Source organism: Coptis chinensis, chromosome 2, assembly GCF_015680905.1.
Source record: "Coptis chinensis isolate HL-2020 chromosome 2, ASM1568090v1, whole genome shotgun sequence".
NCBI lineage: Eukaryota > Viridiplantae > Streptophyta > Magnoliopsida > Ranunculales > Ranunculaceae > Coptis > Coptis chinensis.
Genome location: NC_141457.1, coordinates 59,722,585 through 59,734,917, shown reverse-complemented (window position 1 = coordinate 59,734,917; position 12,333 = coordinate 59,722,585). Strand labels below are relative to the sequence as shown.

Here is a 12,333-nt window from a genome sequence, read left to right as displayed (position 1 = left end):
ATGTCAATGTTGTCCAGTGCAGATACCCGTGATGTAAAGGAGTTGAAAATTGTGCTTGTCAGGTCGTCATCCGACTTGTCAAAGGATTTGTGGAAATGTTCCACAAAAACCTTGGAGATGGCTTCTTCTTCGTGTTGCCATAAGCCTGCCGTGTCTTTGATTGCGACTATGCCATGTGCTTGTCTGTTGATGATAACAGACATATGGAAAAATTTTGTATTATCATCGCTGTCTTGGTGCCAGGTAGTATTTGCCCGTTGTGCCCAATGCCTTTCTTCTCGCAGCACTAAGTTGGCAAGGATCTTTGCCAAGGCCTTTTCTCGTTGGTCAGTCGCTCGAGTGCGGGCTGAAGGAGGGGTTTGGTGGATATCAGTAAGTATTTCCTCAATTTCACATATTTTCTTTGCCGAATTTCCAAAAACATCAGCTTTCCACCGAATGAAGTTTTTCTGGCATAGTTTTAGTCGTTGTGAGAGTTGATAGGAGCTAGAACCTTTGAAGTTTTGATTCCAGCTGTTTTGTACTGGGGATTTGTTATCATGATGTAAAAGCCATGCATTTTCAAAGCGAAAAGCGGTGAAATTTGTGAGAAGGTGGGTTTATGGCACTAGTGAAAACCAAGACTTTGTGATCTGATTTCTGAGAGAATACATAGTTAAGTTGGGAATTTGGATATAAAGAACGTCATTCCACATTACAAAATAAGTGATCAATGGTTTGAGCAACTCGAGCTAGGCCATCGCGCTTGTTTGTCCAACTGAAGCATTTCCTGTGAGGTACATACTGCATTAGATTGCAGCTATCTAGCATGTCTGTGAGGAGAGGAGTTTACTCTTCCCGGTGTAACCGGGACACCACCTATCTTGTCTTCCTGGGAAAGCACCTTATTGAAATCACCAAATATTGCCCAAGGACCCCGTATGTGTATACCAATAGCCGAAAGTAGCTGCCATTGAAGTTTTCTTCCTTGATGCTTTGGGTGGGCATATATACCAGAGAAGGTCCAAGTAACTGTTGGTGTGGCGATACAATGAGCAGTACCATGTATTATCCAGCTATCAGATTGCTCGATGTTCACCGACAGATTATTTGTCCATAACAAACTCATACCACCAGATCGTCCATTTGAGGGGACATGAAAGTAGTTTACAAAACCTTGTCTTTGGATTGTTTGGGATATCTTTGGAGATTTTACCTGGGTTTCAACAATAAGAATCATCTCCGGTCGAAATTTGCGAATTTTCTTAAGCAAATCAGCACCTGTCGAGGGGTGACCAAACCCTTGACAGTTCCATGAGAGGAGACTCATTGAGGGGGTGGGGGCTGTTTACGGCCAGCCACCAACACCGTTTCAGTACCCTCGGATATCTCCGTGGAAGTAGTATCATCGTCATTGATTTCCGTAAGGGAGACCGATGCATTATGGGTAGAACTGTCCTCAGAAAGTTTCATGAGAGTGAATTTTCGTTTGAGGCTTGGTGATTGAAAGAAACAGCTTTCCAGAACTTGGTTAACATCTAGGATGACTTGATTTTTTGAGGCATCTAGTTTCTGTTTCTTCATGCCTTGAATGGGTATCGAGCATTTGCCTCCGAGGAGCAATTCGATATCAGAAGTGGGTGATATGTGTGAAGGTGAGGGATGATGGGAAATAGAGGTTGGAACAAGTGAGTGTGTTTGTTCTGTAGGTATGAATGAGGGTACAGCTGTGAACATGAGCTTCGTCGTTTGCATCTCTATAGGTGGGGTGTCAGGGATGAAGTCAGAGGAAGGTAGAAATGTTTGATTTGGTTCAAGAATAAGTTGTGGGGTATGATAGACTGTGTGGCAGAGAGTAGTTGGGGTGGGATTTTGGATTTTTGTGATGATTGGTTGGCCCTTCAAGATGCTGGATGCAAGTCTTGGCTTATATTTCCTGACTGGAAAGGGTTTGGTGGGTGTAGGGGAAGTGTCCAGATCCTTGAAAGTAGGGTGCATGATTGGTAAGATTTGCCCGGATCCTTGAAAGCAGGGTGCATGTGGTGTCACCCTAAAATCAGGTGGTTTGAGTGTTAAACATGTGGAGTGGGTAGTAGGTAAAGGTGGATGTTCCGTGACAGCCGGGGTTATGATGTGTTGACTAACTGTTGATTGAGGTTGGGGGACAGGATTGATCGAAGTCTGAGGAATTTCCGGGTTACTATGATGTGCATTCTTGGTTATGTTTTGCTATACAGATACAGTTTTCAAGGGGTTGTGGAATATCAGAGGGTGTTGATCATTGGTGGGGGTGTGGTGATGTTTGTTTGAATTGAACCGGAGCTTTGATGTGAAGAGAGGTTTTGTTCCGGTGAAAGGGTCAACCCGTTGATAGCCTGGAGGGGGTATATTTGCAGTACATTGTTTATAGCTGTGCCCGAGAATGCCACATCGAAAACAGACCAGAGGTAGATGTTCATATGCATATTCAACCCAGATACTCCCAAATGTGGATGGGAGTGCTGCACCAGCTGCTATTGGTTTATCCACCGCTATTTTAATTTTTGCTTTCACCATGCAACGAGGTGGTGCATCATCTTCCGTTCCGTGAGGGAATGCTAATGAAAAGAACTTCGCCACTTTTGGGACGCTTACACGATCGAGAATACTACTTAACCGCTTGTTCGGCATAATAGCAATGAGGGAGGTTTACAAGATGAATCCGAAGATAGCTTCCGGAAATGCTCTATCTAGAGAGTATTCCTTCCATGGTCTTAATCAGAAAGTAGTTCTTGCCGGATTCCATGGTTGATTTTCTAGGATGAACTCTGATCCTCCCGTTACTTGAACACAAATTCAAAGAGCCCTCCCCGGGTATACCATTGATTTAATCGGTCGAATTGGATCCCAAGTCAGTAGTGAGATCCAATTTGATAGTGTTGTACCCAGTTTTGTCCACAAGTATCTTCCCCATTAGAGTGAAACTGTTATGCTTATTGAAAAGTAATGTCATCCGATTATCCAGTGGGAGAATATTTTGACCATCTGAAGGTAAAAGATACGTGTCTTGTGGGGTGGAAGAGTCCTCCGTCAGTGGTGCCTTACCTTTGTTTCTGTAGTTGGAGGGCAAAGCATGGGTTCCGTGGCCAGTAGTTGTAGTGGTGGACGACCCTAAATTAATCTGCAAAGAAAGATGTCGGTGGTCTTTATTTGTAGTGTCCATTGGGTAGACGTTGGGTGGTATGTGAAAAGGTGTTGCTGTTGGAGTGGAAGAAGGATGAAGTAACCCTTTTATAGGTGGTTGTACCCAGCAGGTGGTGCTGATGGTTATGCTTTGAAAAGATTTGTGGCCACAGATACTCTGATCAGTGAAGTTACAGAACGTCCAGCATGTTGCGTGGGGGTTCATTTGAGTTCTGTAGAATGGTATAGTGCCAAGAGTGGTGGTGATGATTGCCTCCTGAAAAAAAGAAGTGGACTTGACGTTGAGTGGTTGGAGTGATTTTGGGATATAGGTGATAGGTGATACAGGAGCGTGTACAGTTTGGTTTTTGGGGAGGCTGAGTTGGAATGGTGAGGAAGAAAGGCCAAAATTGGATTGGAAAAAAACTTTCAGGTTAAGTTGGGTATGGACACATGATTTGCCCCAACGAAATAATCGGGCAGGATCAAGAAGGGATTGTCTGTTGCCGTAATTTTTGGAAATCCAGCAAAACTTCAACTAACCCTGTGAGACCTTTCCGATGTCCAATGGGGGTGATGATCATGGTAAGACATGACACAACCTTTGTCTGATACATTTTTTTAAAACCAACCAATTTTACCCTCATCATCAAAACATTATCCTGCTTCATCTCCACCAACTACCTCTTGAAACACACTTCTTCATCATCAAAAACAGTATCCTGCAATCTCTGCAAAAACTTGACCGCCTTGCTCACGTTCAGGAGACTAGATGCCTTCATTCTCACAGAACTCGTGTTTCTGATGAGCACTTGCTGTCATCACTACTTATTCAACCAAGAAGGTAACAATCGTAACATTGACTGTTATCTGCAAGTTGTGAGTTTTGAAACGAGATCTCTTTTGAAACTACATAGGCAGAAGGCCAACACATCAACACATAGCTAAAAAGTGTGTTACATCTCTGACTAAGTTCTTTTATTCAACAACTTCTTATTCTCTCGGCATTGCTCTGAACTCCATCTGGTGACTGTTTGAAACATGAAGAGGAGACTGTCACAACCATTTTTCTCTATATGAAGAACTAACAATGTCTTGGCAACACCACCTTCAAGGCGAACTGTGGCATGAAGGTCGGGCCATGCAAGCAAGCGAGCATTTCTACTACTATTACATTCTCGATACAAGGACATACTCGGAATGAACAAGAGAAGGATGATGACTATAGGCCACAAAGTTCACACCATACTTGAATTCTCGACCTCACAAACCAATTTTTTTTGCTCGCAGATGATAATACCTTGTAAGAAATTGGAAATAGGGCTCTCTTTGACTTCATAAACTGCCATACTTTCTCAATATTTTGGAAGCAGTGATTCTTCCCAACAATATCAAGACATTTTAGAAAATGGCAATGTAAAAGCTTCCTCCAAACTCAACTCATACCATTGACTATCTTCATTGCTGTGATAATGGGATGACCAAAACACGCTCTATTAAGTAGATCAGCTTGTTCAAGCCCCACTTGAAGAAGTACAAACAAGGCCGACAAGCAATCCACATGCCTTTGACTGGGATAGAGAAGATTGAAGTTGTGCAACAATTTTTGACATAGGATTTGCAAGAGCAATAGCTTTTGAACCCTTCCCTTCCATCTTGTGTTTAAATCCACCATCATTGAGATGGGGAAGTAAGAGTTAGATTTTGACAAACCGAGAACTTGTTGAAATGATAATGAGGAGACCTTTGGACATGATGGATAGCATCACGAAGGTCCCGTCCCAAAAATACATTAGAACAAACATAAGGAAGATGCACCATAGTTATTTGATTTAAAAAATCGATGCAATGCTTCTTAAATTAGACTTCCGTGAACTGTTTTTACTTGATAATTGACATAAAGTTTCCTATCGATCGACGTAAAACCGGCATAAATTATTTTCTAAATTACAAGATTCTTACTCAAATCCAAGATCCGGTTATATGTTCCTCGTGACATTGCTCCGGATTCCATCTAGCAAGTATTTGTTCCTCGACAATGTAATGCTCGAAACATGAAGATGAGACCCTATCATGAACATTATTGATGTGAAGAAGCAACAATGTTTTGGCAACACCATCTTCAAGTCGTAATATGGCATGAAAAGAAGGCCAAGCCATCAAGCGTGTTATATCCTCATTGCCTTTCAGTACAATCACCGCATATTTAGAGTGAACCAGAGAAGGATGATGACGGTATGCCACAAAATCCACGCCATATTTAATTTCAGATTTCACAACCCAGTTTTTCACTCTAAGATGAGAATAGGCCTTGTAGAAAATCGGAAACAGTTTTCTCCTTGACGTCATAAACTCCCATAGTTCATCATTCTCGAGACATTTATCTCTCCATACAACCTCAAGACACTTTAAAGAATGACAAAGGTAAAAAGCTTCCTCCAAACTCAACTCATAGTGTTTCTTATCCTTACAGGCTGTGACAATGTGACAACCAAAGCAAGCTTGATCAAGTAAATTAGCTTGTTCAAGCTCAACTTCAAGAAGTACAAAGACAATATCGATCACATCCACAACACGATCCATGAGCAATCCAGATGCTTTTGATTCAGTTAGAGAATTTTGAAGCCTTGAAACTATTTTTGACATGGGATTTGACAGAGCAAAAGCCTCGAAACCTTTTCCCTTCCATCTTGTCCCAAATACAACCATCGTGAAAGATAAAAATCTAGGGAAAATGCGTAAGAATTAATGTAATTTAACAAATGACATTTAATAATAGACAAAAATAAAAACATCAAACCTGATAATTTAAAAAGTGACAAATAAAAGAGGTTGAAAGATGAAGAGCGCATAACAAGAAAATTTGTAAAGATTATCTAAGATCGATATGAACATACCGGATGTTAGAATGAAAGATGTTGTCTCAAAGAATCGCCACTTCGAAGCCTACAAAAAAGAAACCAATTTAGACAATTGAAAGGGCGCCACGGTAAAAAATTTTAAAACCGAACTGGTTCCAAGAACAAAATAAAAGAATTGCTATTAAGAAAAAAATTCTTGTGTTAACTTGTAAACGTAATTCAGTTGCACTGAATATTATGAAGTCACACATCCGACCACTGGGTTCCTTGGGGATGCGGCACAGTTGTGCAGTTGTACCCTAGTTGGTACTTGGTACAAGCCTACAAGGCAATCTTTTTGCGGAACAAATAAGAGATTTCATTTGTAAATTGACTAAATTCTGTTTTGAAAGCAGGGGTAAAAAAAATCTGTGGATGAAGAATATCGGTTCCATTAGAACTTGGGGCACGATTGATCGGTTCCGTGCTTCCAAACTATGGAGAGTAACGAGCTAACTCATTTCCTTCACTATGTTGTGTTGTGCTCAAAGAGATGGTATAATGCGCTAAAGTGGATAATTCAGTTTTGGGTGTGATACATTTTTGCGACCAACAACAAATAGGAGTATTTGGCACCACACTTATCGACAACCATGACCTACCCAATTCTGCGAAAATAGATATCCCAATCGGAGTTAGCTAGACACAAAAAGAAAAGGTAACAAAATGGAAATTCAAATTAATGCATATGCAAGAAGTGAGATTGTAGCAGAGCAACATAACGAAAAAAATAGGTAGAAAATGAAACTCACAAACTATTAGAGGACAAAACAAAACTGCACATAATCTATGATACCAAAAGATCAAAACTACCGTGGCCCGCCTTGATGTAAAATGCCACAATATTCATGCTAGCCATCAAAGACACACTTAAAGATCACATGGTGCACAAATAGAGTCTATAACAACAAATCAACAAACTATGAGAAGTTGATATGGGTCCACTTGGACTAAATTCATATGCAAACCTCAGAATAAAGCAAAGTTGGTATTCCAGCAGAAGAATGACACTAAAAGTTTGTCTTCTGTTAGTAAAGGCTTCAACTGCAAAACCACTTCCCGAACTGCAAAACAGAAAAAAAAAAAATCTATGGAAAATTAAGCTCCACATTAATATTTCATCTGATTAGGGTAATGACTATGGAGAATCGAACCGTGAAATAGAATGACATCATCCACAAGTTCTTCTTCTAATACTGAGCAAAACCCAACACCATCTAACCTCTTCATATAATGTTCGATTAAAAGCCAATAAATCGAGCAAAAAAATTGAAAAAATCTATTCTTCCAATTTTAAAATAAAACCCTAGAAAAAAAAATCGGTGCTCGCAACGAAAAAAATCGCTACTTACCTTGCTAAGATGTCAAGGTTAAAAACTCGTAAACCTATTTGCTACAATCAAAATTCGTAAGAAAGTATGCAAGGGTTGATAACCATAGCTAAAAATACTGGGCATCCGTGGGCAAAAGTCCATTTTCTTGTACCAAAGCATAGTCACATGCATCATCCATGATTTCAAACGGTTGGGCCCAATTTAGTGCGCGAATGATCAGTGCTGAAGTGAGTGCTTCTTTCAACTTTATGAAAGTTTCGACACACGATTCATCAAAATCAACATATTTCTCTAACATATGTGACAATGGTCTTGCTATTCTGCTGAAATCCTTGATAAATCGATGGTAGAATCCCGCGTGACCTAGGAAGGCACGGATATCTTTGACAGTCCTCGGCTTGGATAGATCCTTTATAATATCAATCCTTGCCCGATCTATTAGAATCCCTTCCCTTGAAACTTGATGACCAAGCACTATCTCTTCATTTACCATGAAGTGACACTTTTCTCAGTTTATAACTAAATTGCTATCGCAACAACGTTTAAGGACTAAGGAGAGACGGTGTAGGAAATTCTCAAAAGATGATCCAAAAACTAAAAAAACATCCATAAGAACTTTCATATATTTCTCTACCATGTCGTCAAAAATACCCATCATGCAATGCTGAAAAGTGGTCGGTGCATTGCATAGACCAAAAGGCATATGACGATAAGCGAATGTTCCAAATGGACATGTGAATGTGGTCTTTCCTTGATCCTCAGGGTGAATATGAATCTGGAAATATCCTTAATATCCATTAAGAAAGCAGTAATAGGCTTGTCCAGCTAATCTTTCTAAACATCTGATCAATGAAAGGTAATGGGAAATAATATTTTCTCGATGTGCTATTCAGCTTTCTGTAATAAATGCAAACTCTCCATCCAGTCTGAATTATGGTTGGAATCAACTCATTGTCTTCGTTCTCAATCACTGTGGTTCTATACTTTTTTGGTACAACTTGAACTGGACTAACCCATTAACTATCAAAAATAGGGTAGATAATGCCGGCGTCAAGAAGTTTGTCGACCTCTTCTCTAACTACTTCCTTCATCTTTGGATTAAGTCTTCTTTGTGCTTGCTTAGAAGTTTTGGCATCTTCGTCCAAATGAATTCTGTGTTGGACTATCATAGGGTTGATCCCCTTGATATCATCAATCGTCCAACGTATGGCTTTCTTATATTCCTTTAAAAGTGCTACTAACCTGGATTCCTGATCCTCAGTCAAATCTGATGCAATGACTACTGGGTAGGTTCTTAAATTTCCCAAGAAAACATACTTGAGTGTAGATGGCAAAGGCTTCAATTCTAGCTTAGGCAACTCCTTCTTAAGCTCTTTAGTTGGTCCATTGGGCAAAGGTGATTCAAATTTCGCTTTGAATGTGCTATCATCAATGACAGGTGATGAATCCAATATTGCATTGATTGCCTAGACACTAAGTTTCTCATAGTCTAAGTCTGTTAGAGCTTTCAATAATACGTCCTCAAGATACAAATAAGTCAGATGATTCTGAGCTAACGTTTCAATCATGCATACCTCGTTCACAGCACAATTAAACCTCCTGTGGTTGCTGTAACATATGGAAAACGTTGGTCTCGACTCTCATATTACCAAAGGATAAAGTCATATTACCATTTCGATAATTGATGAGCACATTGGCAGTGGCCAACAATGGTCTGCCAATAATGATTATGTAGGTTATGTGTCAAGTACTATGAAATCAACCGGATAATAGAAATCTTTGATCTTGACTAGGACGTCTTCAATGATTCCTCTTGGTATATTAACTGATCGATCTGCCAACTGTAAAGTAACATCAGTCGATTTAAGATCCTTCAAGCCCAACTTCTCATAAACGAAATACGGTAGAAGATTTACACTTGCACCCAAATCTAATAAAGCTTGCTTTTCCAAAGAATCTCCAATTCTGCATGTAACAGTGGGACTTCCAAGATCTTTTAGTTTTACAACCGCTAGATTCTGTAGGTACGATGAACATCTTTGAGCCATAAAAGCTTATTTCGGAATGTTGATATTCTTTTTCGCTAGATCTTTCACAAACTTGGCATACAAGGGAACTTGCTTGATGGCTATAAGAAATGGGATACTAATCTGCAAATTCTGAAAAACATCGCAAATTCCCTTGTACTGGTCTTCCTTCATGGTGTTAACTAGCTTTGAAGGAAATGATGCTGGTTGATTCTTCAAAATAGGTTCTCTCCATTCAGCTTCAGTTGGCTTGGTAATAGATATTGGAGTGACAGGTACGGTTGAGTCACTCGTGACGGCTTCTTCTTACTAATTTCCACGGTAGTTCTTTCAGTTTCTTTTTCAATAGTTTCTTCAGCAGATGAAGCAACACTAGATGTAACTGGTATGTCAAAACTGGGTGCAATGGTGGGAACATAAGTTATCATGAGCTCCACAGAATCTTTTCCTGATTCATAGACAATCTTGTTATCACATTCTTGCCTAACCTCAAAGTGGTGACGACAGAATTAACTTGGTCGTTCGACACCCCTTCCTTTCGGATTTGGCTCTGGCTGGCTTGGTAATGCTTCTTTCGATCTCTCGGTCAAGGCGGCAGCGATCTGTCCTATCTGGCCTTGAATAACACTAAAGTTATTCTCTAACTTCTGGGTTATTTGATTTGGCTATTTCAACTCATTGACAATGGTGGTGATAGCTTCTTCAATATGTGGGATAACTGTTTTGCTCGTCTGAGAAGTAGGAGCAGTGTATACACTCATAAGATCTGGTACTAACTCTTTGTTGGTGCTGGCTTGGTATTACTAGTTCTGGTATGACTATTGATTTCTGTATGATTGTTGGCGGTCTTGGAACTGATTAGATTGATTTTGGAAACTAAGAGAAACGTTCCTCTTATTTGTGTTATGTGGTTTCCAATAATTATATTTCTTATTGAACTAGTTATTTCTTCCAAAAGATTTGATATTGCATGCCTCTGCATTGGTATCAATATAGTACGAACACTCTTCAGTAGTGTGGCCTTCTTCAAAACATAGCTCGTATACTGCATGAACAGGCTTGGGTGGATGAGGTTTAGCTTGGAAAGTAGTTGCTCTTAGAGGATTCATAGAGAACTGATCAAACTTCTTGTTCAGTGTTTCAAGGCTTGTTGTTAAACTTGCCATAATTGATAGCTTGACCTGGATCTTCACGAACTTGGTTACCAAATTGCTTCGACACCCCTTCCACTCTAGCTACGTCCTCATTGCTAGTCCTCCATTGTTGAGTCTCTTTATAGCTAAATTATCAAGAAAGTTGTAGGCTTCCTCTCCATCCAATGATGTAAACTTGCCTTGATGTATTGATTGTATCATCTGCTTGTCCATAGTAAAAAGTCCTTGAAAAAAAAAATGAGCCAGTGAGCTTTTATCATAACCATGATGTTGACATGAGACTAACAAATTATTGAATTTCTCCCAACTTTGATGATATTCTTCAGTCACCTTCTCTTTGAAATTGTTAATAATGGCTTGATGCATGACATCTGTCTTCTAGGGTGGGTAAAACTTGTTCATAAAATTCGTTCTTAATTTCTCCAATTGTTGATTGAATTGATCGCCTGTATTGTTAACCATTCAAATATTTTACATTCGAGTGAGAGCGGAAAAAGAATCAACTTGATACTCTCATATTTGATATTCTGGTTCTTGAAGGTTCTCAGAATTGATAGAAATTTGTTCATATGTGATTAATTGCTCTTTTGTATGTATAAGAAAATGGATCTCACACACACTCAAATACAATTATTCAATATACCTCGCTCACGTGCATGTTGACATATAATCCAATCGAGCAAAGGTTTCGTCCCAAACCTAAAGTCCTGAACACGTGTTTATCGTTCATTGAAACCTACTCTCTAAGGAACTTACTTGTGCGAATTTTTTTTTATTGATGTTGATTAAACTACTTTATTAAGTTACTTGGATTTCAAGTTACTAAAAGATTAATTTTTACTAATTTACTTAATACAAAAGAGAGATAGAAAGAAAGAGGGGTAGAGAGTTAAATATACTCATGCAAATTAGCTACCATATATTAGAAAACCTGTCACTGCATTCTCTAATCTGTTTTAGATTCATAGACAAACCCGAAACGAACTTGAGTGTCGATCCCTAACAAAAATGCACCTATCTCTAAGTTCATCATGCTAGCATAATGAATTGAACTGATATTTCATCTCTGAAATACCTTTTCAATTCCTAGTTTCACTCTACACCAGTCGTTCAAATCTTAGGGTATGATTTTACCAGAGAGTCGCACACACGACTAGACCCATTGTCACCTGGGTCGAGCACGCGACCTTGTCTAGAGTTCCAAACTCCAAATTTGGTCGATCATTGTTATTTTGTGACAGGATGTAAAATGAAACTTATATACCTAAGCAATGATTCAGGCCTCCTAAAACGACTAAAACGAAGCCTGTTCTTCACAAGAGCATTATTAACCCTCCACCAGGGAGGGTTTTAGCTCATGATCCTAAATAAGAAATATAATAGATGATTTATATGAAGTAGAAGAAGAGGAGATAAATCCTAATTTTACAAGAAGAAAAGATTTTTATTACCAATTGAGAGTGAAAGATATTACAAAGCTTAAGCTTACAAAACCAGAAAGCTAAAAATGAAAACTTGGAAACTTGCTTGGGAGGAAAAAAATGTGTAAGTCTAAGCTATGGAGTAAGTGCTCTCCCCCCAAGACTCCCACACTATTAAGCATATCAAGAGAGTGTTTCATTTCCACCCACGTGAAATCATCCACCTTCATTTAATTTTCATCTTCCAAAATAATTTCTATCTTATCCATTCATAATCAAACAAATACTACTAAAAAAAGGGTTTATAATCTCGGCTAAAAGGTGAGATATTAGAGTTTTTACCTCGGTTTTCGAGT

The 12,333-nt window shown here is 39.1% G+C and overlaps 2 protein-coding genes across 2 annotated transcripts in view; both read right to left on the bottom strand.

The window, feature by feature from the left end:
* The window catches only part of LOC147516894 (uncharacterized), a 34,135-nt gene extending 29,360 nt beyond the window's left edge, over positions 1-4,775 (bottom strand). Inside the window, exon 1 of the transcript XR_015211247.1 lies at positions 4,588-4,775. The gene's annotated coding sequence lies outside the window, so the exon portion shown is untranslated. The remainder of the gene's footprint in view (positions 1-4,587) is intronic.
* A 328-nt stretch (positions 4,776-5,103) lies between these two features.
* Positions 5,104-6,446, bottom strand: LOC147516893 (tRNA-splicing endonuclease subunit Sen2-1-like). The gene is made up of 3 exons (XM_086593413.1): positions 6,209-6,446; positions 6,039-6,087; positions 5,104-5,866 (listed from the first exon to the last, which is right to left on the bottom strand). Exon 3 carries the CDS (start codon positions 5,848-5,850, stop codon positions 5,104-5,106), a length of 747 nt encoding a protein of 248 aa, XP_086449539.1. The 5' UTR covers positions 5,851-5,866; positions 6,039-6,087; positions 6,209-6,446.
* Positions 6,447-12,333: the final 5,887 nt, after the last annotated feature.